Source organism: Capricornis sumatraensis, chromosome 2 (genome assembly GCF_032405125.1).
Source record: "Capricornis sumatraensis isolate serow.1 chromosome 2, serow.2, whole genome shotgun sequence".
In the NCBI taxonomy this organism is placed as follows: Eukaryota; Metazoa; Chordata; class Mammalia; order Artiodactyla; family Bovidae; genus Capricornis; species Capricornis sumatraensis.
Window position 1 is genome coordinate 116091119 of NC_091070.1, and position 15190 is coordinate 116106308.

The 15190-nt window shown below is 52.6% G+C and overlaps 2 protein-coding genes across 3 annotated transcripts; both read right to left on the minus strand.

Moving 5' to 3' along the window:
• Positions 1-4335: 4335 nt before the first annotated feature.
• Positions 4336-10640, minus strand: RAB25 (RAB25, member RAS oncogene family). Its single transcript, XM_068965999.1, has 5 exons — positions 10598-10640; positions 7212-7407; positions 5554-5747; positions 4849-4929; positions 4336-4463 (listed from the first exon to the last, which is right to left on the minus strand). Exons 1-5 carry the CDS (start codon positions 10638-10640, stop codon positions 4336-4338), a joined length of 642 nt encoding a protein of 213 aa, XP_068822100.1.
• Positions 10641-12035: 1395 nt separating this feature from the next.
• Positions 12036-15065, minus strand: LAMTOR2 (late endosomal/lysosomal adaptor, MAPK and MTOR activator 2). 2 transcript variants are annotated; one of them, XM_068965881.1, is made up of 4 exons: positions 14921-15065; positions 14476-14638; positions 12437-12526; positions 12036-12214 (listed from the first exon to the last, which is right to left on the minus strand). In XM_068965881.1, the coding sequence occupies exons 1-4, from the start codon at positions 14986-14988 to the stop codon at positions 12158-12160; spliced, it is 378 nt and encodes a 125-aa protein (XP_068821982.1). In that variant the 5' UTR covers positions 14989-15065; the 3' UTR covers positions 12036-12157. The 2 variants fall into 2 exon arrangements, with proteins under 2 accessions (XP_068821982.1, XP_068821983.1); XM_068965882.1 differs by lacking the exon at positions 12437-12526.
• Positions 15066-15190: the final 125 nt, after the last annotated feature.

Below are 15190 nucleotides of genomic sequence, written 5' to 3' on the forward strand. Positions count from 1 at the left end.
GGAGGGGGAGAGCCAGGGTAGTGTGTCTGCTCTTGAGGAGCAGGAGGGAGGCAGGGTTCCTCCTCCCTTGCAGTGCCCCATTCCCTGCGCCCCTCTCCAGACCTGACCTGAACCCTTGTTAACAAATTAATCATGAAGCCTCTGAGGAGAGACCTGGTCTTCAGAGAGGGGTCACTCCAGAGCCAAGCAGGATTGGGGCGCAGCCGGGCCTGTTCTAAGAATCATGTATTATTATAGGCCTTGCCCGCCCTTTGCTGCTTCCCTACTGCTCACCTGGGGCAATCACCAGCCTCCCACCCTCCTGGTTCCGCTGGCCGGGCTAGGAGGGGATGGGGGATGGGAGATGGGAGTCCCCAGGGGTCCTAGGAGATTCTTGTATATAGTAGGAATGGGACTCTTCTAAGTGATCTCTGAGCCTTGAGGCTCGGGAGTCCCATTCTTCCTGGATGGAGAGGGGGTGCAGGGATGGGGGCACAGAGGGGATTTCCTCCTCTCCTTCCTCCTGTTGTGAATTAACTCACCTCTCCTCAGCCTTCCCCTCCAGACCACCAGCCAGGGAGGGGAGCGGAAGGAGGTCACAGCCAGGAAAATTGGCCTGTGACAACTTCCCTCCTTCCCGCCAATGTGAGCCATCCTGAGATGTCTGTACAATAGAAACCAAACCAAATGGGCACCCCTCGGGCGCCGAGGGAGGGGGGGGGAGGGGGGTGGGAAGATGGGATGTCTGTCTGTCGATCCCCTCCCCCTCTCCACTCTACCCACAAAGGCGGAAGACTGTTACACTAGGGGGCTCAGAAAATTCAATCCCACTCTTACTAATTGAGCCAAACCTAGAAACCAACACAAAACACATAGAGACAAAATAGAGGAGAGAAAGCATGAGGGAGCGAGATAGGCAACCAACACAGAGGAGAGAAAACAAAAATAGAAAAAAAAAAGCAGTTCTTTATAATTTAATATTCTATTTTAATAAAGGCATTTATTACCGTATAAATGTAGCAAAGAACCTGGGCTAATATGAAAAAAAAAAGACTTTTTATTAGGTAATTTATTATATGAAAAGGATATTTTATTTTATGATAAAGTGATCCTTAAAAAAATAAAAAAACTTTAGAAGGTTTAGAATATATGTAGGGAGAGAAGAAGAAAAAAAATACATTTGTATTCAGAGTTAAATCTTAAAAAAGTGTTTTTAATATATGTTCTGGTTTACGTTCCTTTTTTCCCCCACATTTTTTTGGGGAGGAATGTCGTTTGCTTTTCCGGGGGAGCATCCTGGGATGGCTTGTGGAGACAGGGGCTAGGGGAACCTGGTCCCTCTGGGGCCCTCCAAGTAGATTGGATTTCACCCCCAAGGCTCCCCCTCCCTCTCCCCCTCCCCTTTGGGGGAGCTGGCAGAGCCAAACAAAGAAAGGGATTAAGGAGAAAGGAAGAAGCAGTAGGACTGAGGATCCTGGGGTGTCCCCCCCCTTCCCCTGTCCGGTCCCAGGGGCAAGTAAGGTGGGGAAGTCCAGAACTGAGGCCTAGCAGGCCTATGGGAACCCTCAGAGAGGTGTGAGATTTAAGAGAAATAGTTTTTTGTTTTTTTTTTAACCAAAAATGAGAGAGAAGAAAAACCGAGGGGTTTAAAAGAAAAGAATACTACAAAATAATAATAATAATTAATAATAATAATAATTCAAATTTATTTCATATAATCCTAGAGACAAAGAGAAAGAATTACTAGTTACTTAGTAGACGATATTCAGATAGCTTAAAGTTTAGTAGCATTGAGGGCCCCTGGGTCCAGTAGAATGTATAAAAGTCATAATGAAAAGGAAAATAGAGGAGGGAAGTGGCTGAGTCCACCCTGAGCGCCCCCCCCCCCCATCTTCAGATATCAGGGTGGAGCAGGTTGCTAGTTATGGTTGGGAGCTTCCTTCCAGTCTGCTGGGGTTGATTCTAAGAATCCTTGGATTTTTAAATTATAGGACAAATAGATGAGGGGCTCAGCTCCCAGGGTCTTTGAAAGCATGAACACTGATCATTTCAACCAGAGGAGGGCTGGGTTAGGGACAGCTGAGGTGGGAGAGCATGGTTGGCTCCCTGTCTTTGGGCAGCCCTTACTCCAAACTTGTCCTCTTGGGGCTCTCTGAGAGGAGGAAGACTGCCCAGCTTCAACCCTCCAGAGACAACTTCTCCCAGGTCTAACTGAGGAAGTCCTTCCTGAAGTATAACTGCAATCCACTCTACCTCTGATTAATTCAAGAGCCTGGTAGGTCATTCCACCAACAGACACACACGCACACACTTCTTTCTTTCTCAGAGCTTCAAGGGGACTGGAGGGTATCTGTCCCCCATTCTTTTTCCTACTGCTTAGCTTCTGACCTCCATGGCAGCAGGTGAAAGAATGATCTCCACAATCAGTCTCCTTTAAAGCTGAACTGTGCTTTACAAATTTGCAGGAGTGCTTTATTATCTCTTAGATACCAAGGACTTGCCACCCACTGGGGTGGAATGGAGATGCTGTCCTTGAAGGCCTGGGAGAACTGGCCCCCAAGGGTACAGAGTCAGGGGGTGCAGCAGGGACTCCCCAACCCTAACCATCTGTTGGAGTTCACTGCCATCTGTAAGAGTTCAGGTAGAGGTCATCTGCTGTACCCTGACCCTCTCCACAGAAAGTTGGGGAGCTTGGCTTTTGCTTGTGAGAGATCAACTTAATTTTTAAGCACTTGCCTTCTACCAACCCCAGCTTGTAATCAGGTTGGTCCCCCCACCCTCGCTCCTGTCCAAGGGGGTGTAGAGGCCTCTTGACTCTTGGCAAGAAGTTCCATGACACTAATGACTCTGTCATGCCCCTCCCTGGCCCTAGACCCCAAACATATCTCCTCCCCAATTTACTCTTCTCACCCCACCCAGGGACAGACTTTTCCCCTGCTCTTTTTGTCCTAAGAACCCCGCTAGTTTGGGAAGGTAGCGTCTGGGGTGGGGAGGGCTTCCTCTTCCCTACTCGAGGGTGCGGGTGGGGTAGGGTGGGTGGGGGGAGACAGCCCTGGGGCAGGGGAATGGTCTCTCCACTGTAGAAAGTAGAGTAGGATTGTGGTCAGACTTAATTTGAGGCATCTAGTGAAGACACGTTACAAATCCACCAGGAAAACCATTTCAAAAGCAAAATAAAGGCGGGAAACAGAACGGACCCATGAATAATCAAGTCAAAGTGATGTTGCACAAAATGCAGAGAAACCAAGAAGGGGGAGGGTTAATGTATTAAATGTGCTATTAAGAACTTAATTTTATTAAAAGTATTATTACTTAAGGCTCAGGCTTCTTTCTTGGCATGTTGGTCGGAACCACGTTAGGGTGAGTGGGGTTTTCTCTAGTGTCATTCTGGGTGACCTTGCTTACCTTGCATGAAGTGGATGGCTCCTATCTGTCTGGTCTCCACAGCTTCCTACTTGGGTCTCCAAGTACTCAACCCCTCTTTTCTCTCCTTTTACCTCCTTCTGTTCCTTGGGGCACCAGGAGACCTCATTCAACCGTACCTTGCAGAACAGGGGAAGGCGAGGCAGGGCCACCTAGACCTTGCTTGGAAAGCCAGCTTCTGGACTTGACAGAGAAAGGGCCCAGCTGAGAGCTCAACCCTCCCGTCAATCCGCACCAGATTCAATCCATCCCTACACACCACATCTTCTCTTCAGGGTCAAGTAGAAACCTGGATGGAAGACTTAGGCCTTCCACCTCCCAGGCTTAAAATCCCTTCCGCAGCACACAGCCTGGGTTAGCCCTGACTCCCCTTTTCTTAAACATCCCCCTGCCTCCTCCCCTCACCCCTGGCATTGGAGTGACCTCAGCTCTTGGCACCAGGGCCCAGGGCACCAGATGGTACCCGCTGATGGTTTCCTTTGTCTCTTCTTCCAGATACCCCCTCTCTGCCATGCTGTGCTCCCTCTTCCACCTGCCCTGGGGGTTGGCAGAGGGAAGGGCGGGCACCTCCCACCCCCTTGGCACTGTCCCCAGACCACAAGACTCCAGAGACAGCTGGCCCTGGGGGGCAGTGGATACGGTAGGGGGGGATGAGGGGAGGGGAAGGGGAAGGACTCAGAGGAGGGCCCAGAGATGAAGGGGAGGCAGCAGGATGGTCAGGCTTGATATAAAACACAGCTTTATTGGAGGGCCGTAGCCTGTAAGGAGGGTACCAATAATAGAGATCTGGGGGCAGGGAGGGGCACATGAAGACCCTAGAGCTCTGCAGGGCTGTGGACGGGGACTGGCCCCTCTGACATCTGGACCAACAGGGCAGAGAAAGCTCCTGGAGCTTGGCAGGGCTGGGGGGCACCGGAACGCAGTGGGGGCAGGTCAGAGGCCGATGCAACAGGCCCTCTTCTCCCCAGGACCCAGCTCCTGCCCAGCCGGGCCACTGCCCAGGGTGATGGCATTGGTCCGGGCGTTGTTCTGCCTCTGCTTGGACACCTTAGCGAAGATCTCTGTGAAGGCAGAGGGCGGTGATCAGGGCAGACGAAGATTAGGAGCCCACCCTCCCCATACACACTCTGCGTGCCCCTCTCTGAACACTGGGGGTTTTGCTGGAAGGAAGAGGAGTTTGGGCGCCTGGGTCCCATCTACTTACGTGGGTGGAGTGGGACTAAGACTCAGCTCCCTGGGAGTGTGGCCTTCTGGTTCTTTCCCTAAGCTCCAGCTGACAGGGGTAGGGGTGTATGAGGGAGACTCTGAGGAGGCTGGGGAGGCCCACAGAGGGGATGAGGAATCAGCTGGGGCGGGCGAGGGCTGGGTGCCTGCGTTCCTCCCGCGGCCCACAGAAGCCTCAAGGGTGGGATGGCAGTGCCTGTCAAATGGAGGCAGGGGCTCTACCTCTGAGGACAGTCTCAAAGGCCAGCTCGACATTGGTGGAATCCAGGGCCGAGGTCTCCAAGAAGAGCAGCCCATTGTTTTCTGACAGAGAGGAAGCACACCGTTAGTTGTGAAGGGTCAATAATATTTACTTCACGTTTTACCATGTATGTTTGCCATGCACTAAACCCTTGGCATGTGTGGCTCATTTAAACCTACAAACAAGCTGGAAGGTAGGTCGGAATACTATTCCTCTCTTTTAGAAGAGGAAACTGTAGCCCAGAAACAGAGAGAACCAACAAAGAACTTGCATTGTGTCCCACATCTAGTCACTCACCAAGAGACGTGGGCTAGGCCGTGGGACCCCACAGCCTCCACCCTTAACCCCTGTATCCTGCTGCCTCAAAAACCCAGAAGGCTCCTGGGCAAAGTGTGACAGGAGACAAAGAAAGCTCATCTGCCACACTTGGGATCTCTGAGCATGGCGACGTGGGCTGCCTTGAAACCAGCTATGAATAACTGCCCATAAAGACAGGGCAAGTGGGGTGGGATATACCGAGGGACACAGGGTCACTGAGGGGAAAGGCGAGGAGATTCTGAGGCAGACAGAATGGAGGTAGGGGGACCCTGGAGAGGAAGTCCAGGCCAGAGCCCTACAGTGGGAGTCAGGGCTGAGCATTGGCAGAGCAGCCGGAGGGGTCCGGCTGGGTTGTGGTGGGCTCTCACCAGCAAACATGCGGGCTTCCTCAGTGGGCACCTCCCGGGACTGGCTGAGGTCACTTTTGTTACCGACGAGCATGACGACGATCGTGGCCTCGGCATGGTCGTAGAGCTCCTTCAGCCAGCGCTCCACCACGGCATAAGTCTGGTGCTTGGTCAGGTCAAACACCAGGAGGGCCCCCACAGCACCACGATAGTACCTGGGTAGGGGGTTAGTGGGGTGGACAGAGGCAAGGTCAGGGCCATCAAGCCCAACCTCAGAGCAGAGCTCTTAGGCCAAAAGCCAGAGAAGAGCACCAGAGACAGGGAAATATGAAGGGTACAGTCCAGAGACCCAAAGCACACAGGGCAGCCCGGACCTCCTGTGTCTGATGCTGAACGCCCTCCAAGGATACTGGTCTCGGTCTCTGAAGACTCACCTCCCTTCTCCAAAACCACAGGCTCCCTCCTCCCTCCTAACCCCTGGTCTTTGTTCTGATGTTAGCCCCAGCTATCCACGGATGTATACCAGGGCTCTGGTTAAACTAGCTTCCTGGATGCCCAACACCCAAAATCTCCCTCACATAGCACCTTGACCCCCAGCGCTTCTGTCTCATGGCCGTCTTTCTAGAACTAGTTGAATATCCCTGATCTGAGGCACCCTTACTAAGCATCCAGTCTCACTCTTGGAAGTTTGATAGCGCTTTTTCAGACCGAAAGAAAGAAAGTGAAAGTGGAGTCACTCAGTCGTGTCCGACTCCTTGTGACCCCATGGACTGCAGCCTCCCAGGCTCCTCCGTCCATGGGATTTTCCAGGCAAGAGTACTGGAGTGGGTTGCCATTTCCTTCTCCAGGGGATCTTCCCGACTCAGGGATTGAAGCCAGGTCTCCCGCATTGCAGGTGGACGCTTTACCCTCTTAAGCCACCAGGGAAGCCAGACTGGTGGTATATAATTATTCCCTTTGTACTGAGGCTTGCAAGAGTCAAGTGACCAGTCCAAGAGGGATGAATATACATAAATAAAGCCACAAAGCCCCCGACTTCTGCTTCCTGCAACCCCCCCACCACCCACACCCACACCCACACCCCATCTTTGGCCTGACACTGACTGGGAGACCCTCTGTGTCCAGTATCAAGAGGCTTATGTTCCTCTGTGTCCTCTGAGTTTTGTAAAGTGTGGTTATGGAGTCTAGCCTTTCACCTTGCAGTTAAATAGTGAAGGTTGTCAAGTACAAAGCATTGCAGAAGTGAGGGGGGGAGTGCTCTCGATCCTAAAATATGTTCCCATCACAGCTGCACCCCAATTTCACCTGCTTGAAACACAAACTTCTTATCTAAAGAGGAATTCATGATAGCACCTTATTCCTGTGGTATTTGGAGGATTACATAAAATGCCCAGTGTAAAGTGTCTTGTACCTTCCCTGGCACATAGTAAAGACAAGTAAGTGGTGGTGATGACCCCTGTTTTGGGCGCCAGCAGTCAGTATCATTGCTTCCTGTCTCAGATTGTTCGTAGCTCAGAGTACTCATGTCTTCTCCCCCGAGCCATGGTGGCCACACGGTCCCATTCAGGGAACTCCCTGCTGAGTTTCCTCGCCTCCTCCTCCTCCACGCCTCCTCCAACGGTACACCCTGACTTCCCCAGCACCCCAGCACCCCAGTACACCCCCAGCCCGGGGCTCACGCCGACGTGATGGCTCGGTACCGCTCCAGGCCAGCCGTGTCCCAGATCTGAGCCTTGATAGCGGCGGTGCCCAGCATGACAGTGCGGGTGGAGAACTCAACCCCGATGGTGGTGCGGCTGTCGTGGCTGAACTCATTGCGAGTGAATCGGGACAGCAGGTTGGTCTTCCCCACTCCTGACTCGCCGATCAGCACCACTGAAGGAGTGGAGAGATAAGGACTGAACTTGGAGGGTCTGCCCATCAGAAAAGAGGAGTAGCTCAGAAAACTGAGGAGGAAGCCAGGACTCCTGGCAAAGCCATTCACGCACGCTCAGTCACGTCCCACTCTTTGCCACCCTATGGGCTGTAGACCGCCAGGCTCCTCTGTTCATTGGATTCTCCCGGCAAGAACATTGGAGTGGGTTGCTGTGTCCTGCTCCAGGGGATCTTCCCGATCCAGGGATCTAACCTGCGTCTCTCAAGTCTCCTGCACTGGCAGGCGGGTTCTTTACCACTAGCGCCACAGGAAGCCTAGCAGAGACAAGGGTCTCCAACTCTACGTGATGCACCCACCCTAGAGCAGAAGGCATGAGAGTCTGAAACGGGCTGAGGGGCTTCGAGGGTTCTTGGCCTGGCCTGTTGCAACACGATGGCAGAATCAGCTCATGGATTTGGTGAGGGAGTGATGTCTATGGACTGTTTGTGGATAGTGGCGTTCAAGGGTTGTGAGGTAACAGGGAGGGTAGGGGGTCTCTGAGGGGTGGGGTGCACATTTCTGGGCGAGAGGATATGAGAACAGGTGTGTTTTTCTATGTATACAAGCTGGAAGGAGAAGCGGGCAGTTTGTGTGTGTTTGCGAGGGGAGCAGAGGTGGGAATAGCAATATGGGTGAGGAGAAAGTTTGGCAGCTGACACACCTGTGGGTGGGGGAAAGGTATGGGGGTGTGTGTGCAAGAAATTAGGATCCTGTTATCCTCAGGAAGGGGCAGTCTTGTATGCTTAAGACCATGGAACTGGAGGTGGGACCAGTTATGCATGGCTTCAGCAACTTGTTATTCTCTTTCTTATGAAAAAAATGGGAATGACAATTTTATCTGTGAGTTGTTGCAAGAAGTAAACAAGATATTGCCCAGGATACAGTGAGTATGCAAGACTGTCGCTGTCATTATTGTTGCTGGGGAAAAGTGAAAGTGTTAGTCACTCAGTCGTGTTCGAATTTTTGTGACCCCATAGACTGTACCTTGCCAGGCTCCTCTGTCCATGCGATTCTCCAGGCAAGAACACTAGAGTGGGTAGCCATGCCCTCCTCCAGGGAGTCTTCCTGACCTAAGGATCGAACCTGGGTCTCCTGTGTCTCCTACATTGCAAGTGGATTCTTTACCCACTGAGCCACCTGGGAAGCCCATTGTTGTTGGTAGGCTGGTGCTTTTACCTTTAGGTTTTCATGGACAAGGATACACCAGAGGGGCCACGAAGAGCCTTTGGGTTGAAGGGCAGGATCCAGGGCCCAGTCTTACCCACTGTGAGTGAGCTAGGGGCTGGCATTAAAGTGTAGGGGTTGATGTTAAATATAACCCGTAATCCACTGGCCTGGAGCTACCCAGGGTGGTTCTGGAAAGGCGGGCTGGTGCCCCAGGACTGGGCACTGCGTAATCTGGGCCCTGGTCCCCACTCAGCCTCTGACTAACTCTGTGACCCTGAACAAGTGGCTCATCTTTTCTGGGTCCCAGTTTCCCTGTTTATAAAATCTACAAAGGCTCACTCCAACTTCAAAAATTCCTTATTTGTGTAGGATAGGGAAGAGCTGGGAGCTGTATGGATGTGTGTAGGTAAGAGGATTTATGAACATGAGTGTGTGTCTGTATGTGTTTCTGCTGTTGGGAACCTCATCCCCATCTCATCCCTCCCACGAGGTGGACTCTGAGCCAGGCCTCTGAATACTGACTGTGCGACCTTTTGAAAACTATTTGTTCTGTGTCTCATCCTCCTCTGAAAAATGGAGATACTAATGGTTAACGTTTATTGAGCCCCTCCAGTATGCCTGGTGCCCTCCTGAACGTCTGAACTCACTTAATCCTCACAACAATGCCGAAAGGCAAGTACCACTATTAGGATCACCCCATGTTTACATGGGGTGGGCGTTCAGTGACTTGCACAGGATAACGCAGCCAGTGTGGTAAACGTGAGCTGTGCTGCCCACATGAGCCTTCCAGGGAGGCCTTGCCCCCCGCTGCAGGGAGTGCAGGCAGCACCCAGCCTTCAGCTGTTGCTCCTTCAGCCCGGGCTCATGCCTCTCCTGGGCAGCCGCACCCAGTGGGCAAGCAAGGAGAGGGAAAGCCCAGAGCTGCTCGCCCACGGTCGAGGCTTTGTGTTCCTGCCTTGCAGTGTGACTTCTCTCTCTGCCCGATCCTGTGTCCTTCCTCTTCCTTTCACTGCTGTTGAGCCACGATAAACATCTCATACTCCAAACTTCTCCGGGTCTGCTTCTAGTGAGCCTAAATTGCAATAACTCCTAAGCGGCGGGGCTGAGATCTGAACCGCCCCAGGCTACTGTGACCCCTTACCCTGTCTCCCTTCCTGGGAAAAATGCTGGGAGTACAGGTTTCCCAAGCCCTGGTCTCCTGAGAGTCCCAGCTCAAGGGAGGGTGGGGCTGAGGCTGGGAGGGTGGAGTGGCTGGACAGGGAATCACAGTGATGCCAGTCCACCCTGCCCTGAAGGAGGTGTGGAGGTGGGGGTAGGGAACACAAGACTGGCTAAACACAGGGGCGAGATAAAGGAGCTGGAAAGATACGTGCAAACTTCCAGGGATAGCCTAGTTAAACCCAGTTCCTGGTATTTGAGCCCACGGGGTCTGCCAAGGGACAGACTGACAAGGCTACGGTGCTGGGAGTTCTCCAGATTCTATTAGACCCTGGTCCCAATTCATAATATCTTCCCTGTGTCTTCCTCCAGCCCTGGATGGTATAGATCTTCCTATCTCTCCTTTCCTGTACAGCTGCCCGGAAAGGTGACTTTCTTCCTCTTAAGTCGGCTTGTCCCTCCTTCTCAGGAGGGAATCCCCTCTGAAGTCTCACCTCCATCTCTTGTGCCGCAGTGGCTAACTCTTCCTAGGGACCGGGGCTTCCGTTAGGAGTGGGGCAGAAGAGCCCGACTTGCACCATTAAGGAGTGATCAGCATTGTTTACTTCCGCAGAGCATTCTGGCAGCTCCAGGACTTTTGCTCCTGTAAACAGATCCCACCCCCGCCCCACTCCTTAAGCTTACTTTCTGATCTGAAGGAATGATGAGCCCTAGGAGGGGGATCCTGCTAATTGATTCAAAAACAGGAAGGGGCCCTCTGGCTCTGTTGTTCTCTTCCTGGGTCTCTCTCAGGTATTCCTCTTTCTTTATGGACCCCCGACTCACCCTTGAAGACGAAGTTATAATCTTCCTCGGCTCTGTTCCCCATCTTGGCGCCGCATGGAGGGCACAAGTGTCTTCGAGGGCAGAAGTGATGGGTCTACACGTTGGCTCAAAGCCCTCAACCCTCAGCTCTCAAGACACCTGGATCTGCCCTTCCTCTCATTGAGAGTAAGACTTCTGCAGTGAGAGGGATCGAGGGCCGACTTTAGGTTAGCCAGGGCCAAGGGAGGCTCAGTTCTGGCAGGTGGCAGAGCTGTAAGGAATCTGAGAGGAAGGAAGCTGAGAACAGGAAGAGTGAGCGGCTGGAGACCTGGAGCCCAGGTGGGTGGAGAGATGATGACGTCAGACAGGTTAGACAGGTTGGGTGTCTGCTCTCAGCCTGGGCTCTTGCAAGCGGTGAGCAGGCTCAAGGGAGTGACAATGGGGGCAGCTAGGACAGGGACAGGACCTTCGGAGAGCCAGCTGCGGACTGAGTGTGCATTGCTAGGCTCCTGGGACCTGTGGCTGAGGGGGCTCAGCCACTAGTGAGTGAGAAATAGTCCCTCAGGGAGCAAGAAACTACACAGCTTTCTGCTATTCCTTGGAGCCTAGTAGGAGCGGTAACTGGGGGGACCAGAGGAAGGGCTGTCGGGGGAGGGCCTGGGGTCACCCCACTGCAGGGCAGAGCTGTGGGAGAGGCATCTTGGATGCAGCAACTTCTACCCCTCCCTGACAGCCCAGGACCTGGGATGGGCAGTTTCTCAACCTGGGTGGAGCTGGGACTTGCAACCTACCAGCTCCCCTGGGATGAGTCCCTTCCTACAGCACTGGGAAAGATCCAGCCTTGCTCTAAGGACACTGCATAGCGGGGGGAGCTGGGGCAGAAACAGCCAGGTCCAGGGACAGGTCTGACTGTTGGGCCAGGACTTCTTAATTGTTTCTATTCTTTCCCCAGGACCTGAAGCTTCAGGGCAGATACTTCCTGTGTGCAAAGGACTTCCTGATCTGGAGAGGGGTGTGCGTAAGCTTGTGAATGCCCAGAGAAGAGGGAAGGGGTGGCCCTTGTAGGCCACTAGGGGGCACACTCCCAATCCCGAGTAGAACAGGGGCCCCCCAAAGTTGGTACTGAGGGACACTAAACTCCCACAGCCTGTTCTTTGTCCAACGTGACCCCCACCAGCCCATTGTTCCCCTCGGCTCACTCCCAAGGTTTTGCCAAGCAGGTGGGCAAGATTCTTCTCTGAGTGGCAGGGGCCTGGTGAAGTCACAGCACCGCCCCGGCCAAAGGAGTCTAGGCACCTCTGCCAGAAACCGTGTGGTGCCTGGGGGTCACAGTGGTGTGGGAAGCATCCTAGCTGAACGCAAAGCGCGTGATACACAATCCCAGCTCCTTCCTCACTCCTCTGATTCCCCCCATCCAAGCAAACAGCCAAGACATGCGACAGCAGTTGACGTTTATTCGTGGGAAGAACAAAGTCCCCCCACTCCAACCCCCTGTGACAGTCCAGGAAGGTTTCCCCGGGGAGCCGTGCCCCACCACATGGTCATCTCACTCTTCTGAATCCCAGGCTCCACCGACGCCCATTATGATGCTGCTACTTGGGTGAGAGGCTCCTCCAAATACTGCACCAAGGCCTGGGCCTGTGGGAAAGGGAAGAGAAGGCCTGCCACTCGAGGCATCTTAAATTCAGGTCTACTCCTACCGCTGAGCTCCCAGCCCCTAGCTGCTGGCTGTGAGCCCACCCTAGACGTTGACTGGGTGACATGAGAAAGACTCTGGGAAGATGGTGGGGATGGGAGCGGATACAGTGATGGAGCATGAAGGCTGAGCCCAGGGGTGTACAGGAATGGGCACATACACACCTTGGCCTTGAGCATTCCGAAGCCAACGGTCTCCTTGGCATACATGCACAGTAGAAGGTTGGCCACTCTCGTGATGGCTACACGGCCCTCCTGGTGGGGGTGATATCAAGGGATGTGATATCTGCTTGCACCCTTCGCCCCTTCTTTCCCCAGGGGCATCTCTTGAGATGGCCTGTATCTTCCTTTCATGCCCCAGGCAGGGCAGGAGCTTCTGCTGGGGGACTTTAGCCACAGCCCTGAACCTGAAGTCCTGAGCCCATTCTAGCCTCAGCACAGTCACCCACTAACCAAGTTACCCGAGAAAACTCCATCTCCCAGAAGCTTTGTTTCTCTTTCTGTAATCCCTAGTTCACTCCCGTTGCTGAGGATGCTAACACACAGGAAGGAGTCCGGGGTCTACAAAGGGCTGTCCAGATGGGTGATGTTATTATTATGGTTTCACCCCCAGTGACACTGTAAGGGGAGAACACAACCCAACTTATAGTTCTCCTTGTTTCCCAACATCATATTTTTCAAACTGTAGGTTTGCGCCAGGGCTAACTAGCCCCAGATCAATTAAGAAGGTTGATCAGCATTAAAAGAGAAATAAAGTGTATTGCATCCAGCAAAGGAAGTACTATTTCATAAAGCTTTTATTTTACTAGACTCCGACTGAAACTATATTTCGTATGGCTGGGTTGTGGTCAAGACATCTGAAAGCTATTGCCCTTATGGCACCAGCTCTAGGCTAGGGACCCTAGGCATCATCAGTTGAACTGGCATCTGTGGTTAAGGAGGGAGTGAGGAAGAGGTAGGTGGCTGAGGTGCAGTGGAAATCCTTCCCAGAGAATTTGCTCTTGGGGCCTTCCCAATTTGGTTCAGCAAATGTTCACCAAGTATGCACCATGTGCTTGGAACCAGGTGTCGTGCCCTCTGCCTCTCTGGCATCACCTACTAACCTCTCCCATTCTCATGCTACTCTGGCCACGTCAACCCTGTTATCCCTGACCAGGCATCATTCTGCCGCAGGGCCTTTGCATTTGCTGTTCTATCAGAAATGTTCTTAACCCAGACGGCCTACCAGCCGCCTTTAGATGGATCTTTGATGAGATGTCACCTTTTCAGCGACGTTGTCCCTGATACACACATCCTCTCTATCTTACTTCCTTGCTTTTTCTCGATAGCATTTTCTTCTAATTTGTACATTATTTTATTTTTTTGGTAACACCACATGGCTTGCAGGATCTTTGTTCCCTGACCAGGGGTCAAACCTGGGGGCCCCTGCAGTGAAAGCACCGAGTCCCAACCATGGGATCACCAGGGAAGTTCTCCCCTAGCATTTTCAATACCTAACATACTACTTTTTAAACGTACATAGATATGTTACAAAACATACTCATGAACTTATTTTACAATAAGTTCATACGTAAGACTGTAAGCTTCATTAGGGTGGCAGTTTTTGTCTGTCCTCTTTCCTACTTTTCCCCTAGCCCTGGGAACACTGCAGGGACCTAAAAATATGTTGACTGGACAGATATAAAGATGTATGAGCCAGTTTCTGTTTCCAAGAAGTTCACAGTCTAATGGCCACTTCCCTTTTCTGGACTTCATGACCTTTCTCTGTAAAGTGAATGGACGGCAGGGTCTAGAGACTGCCACGCTTCTGGGTTCTGTTAATCTCAGATGACAACACTTTGTGTCTGCATATCGCTTTACAGTTTATATTCACCCTCTCCTTTGATCACAATAACCCTGTATGCATGGTGTGGTGGAGGGGATTATTGTTTTCACCTTGGAGGAGTGGTCAGAAAGCTCAAAGAGATTAAGTCACTTACCCAACGTTTCACCAATGCTAAAACCAGAACCCCAGCCAGACCTCGGTTCCAGGACTCCTTTCTCAGCAATGCATAGGGTCCTGCCTAACATAAATGCTGCTGCAGACCAACTCTTAGTACTATCTTCCAAACATCCTTTCCCTGGCCCTCCAACCATCCAGGATGGGGTCCAGGTTGCCCTTTGGGATCCCCTTAGGATCAGAAGAATGGATCCCTTCTTCATACCATGCAGTCCATGAGGATGAATTTGAGATTGTCTTCATTAAACGCTTGGTTTCCGTTCCGGTCGTAGGCCGCCCAGATGTTACTGGCGATGGCCGCGGTGACCCGGGCGTCTGTATCCCCATAGCCGGAGTAGGCCAACAGAGATCCTTCGTTATTCAGCAGCCTGATGAAGAATCAGGAGGGATATCAACGTGCTCAAGAGGGAGTCAAACTCCTCCGTACCCATCCCAATTCCCGCCACTGGGACTGAGTGTGTCCTGGGACGTGCCCAGAGCACCTAGCACGTCGGTTTCCTTTTCAAAAGGGGCTCTCCGTCAGATTCACCTAGTTGCTACCCCCTCTGCCACCTCCTCCCTTCCCAAAGAGCCTTCCCCAGCCCTCCCTCGGAGAGTCGCGCGCTGCCCCACGCCAGTACTCGTCACCCGGCTTCTCGGTCCGCACTCACAGGGTGCTCTGAACACCTCCAGTGTTGGCCTGGCTTAGCACCTGGGTCAAAGCCTTGGGACGCAGCATGCCTGAGGCTCCTAACCCTGGGTTTTTGCACCCAGAACCCAGAGTTTCTTATTGCCGGCCTCCGCCAGTCGCTTTCCGTAGTCCAGCTGACCTGCTCCGGAACGCCCTGGGAGTTGTAGTTTCCAGGCCTGATTTTGTGGTTCCGACTCAACCCTGCCCCACAGCGATGAACGCTGGGAATTGTAGTTCTCCGCGGCTTCGC

What these genes read in the sequence shown, in the direction of transcription:
- RAB25 (XM_068965999.1), bottom strand. Translation starts at nt 10,640, where the DNA reads ATGGGGAACAGAGCCGAGGAAGATTATAACTTCGTCTTCAAGG. An exon ending in TACCGAGCCATCACGTCGGC is followed by an intron (nt 5,748 to 7,211) that starts GTGAGCCCCGGG and finishes CCCCCTACCCAG; the next exon opens with GTACTATCGTGGTGCTGTGG. An exon ending in CTTTGAGACTGTCCTCAGAG is followed by an intron (nt 4,464 to 4,848) that starts GTAGAGCCCCTG and finishes CTGCCTTCACAG; the next exon opens with AGATCTTCGCTAAGGTGTCC.
- LAMTOR2 (XM_068965881.1), bottom strand. Translation starts at nt 14,988, where the DNA reads ATGCTGCGTCCCAAGGCTTTGACCCAGGTGCTAAGCCAGGCCAACACT. An exon ending in GGAGGTGTTCAGAGCACCCT is followed by an intron (nt 14,639 to 14,920) that starts GTGAGTGCGGAC and finishes ATTCTTCATCAG; the next exon opens with GCTGCTGAATAACGAAGGAT. An exon ending in TCGGAATGCTCAAGGCCAAG is followed by an intron (nt 12,215 to 12,436) that starts GTGTGTATGTGC and finishes CCTTTCCCACAG; the next exon opens with GCCCAGGCCTTGGTGCAGTA.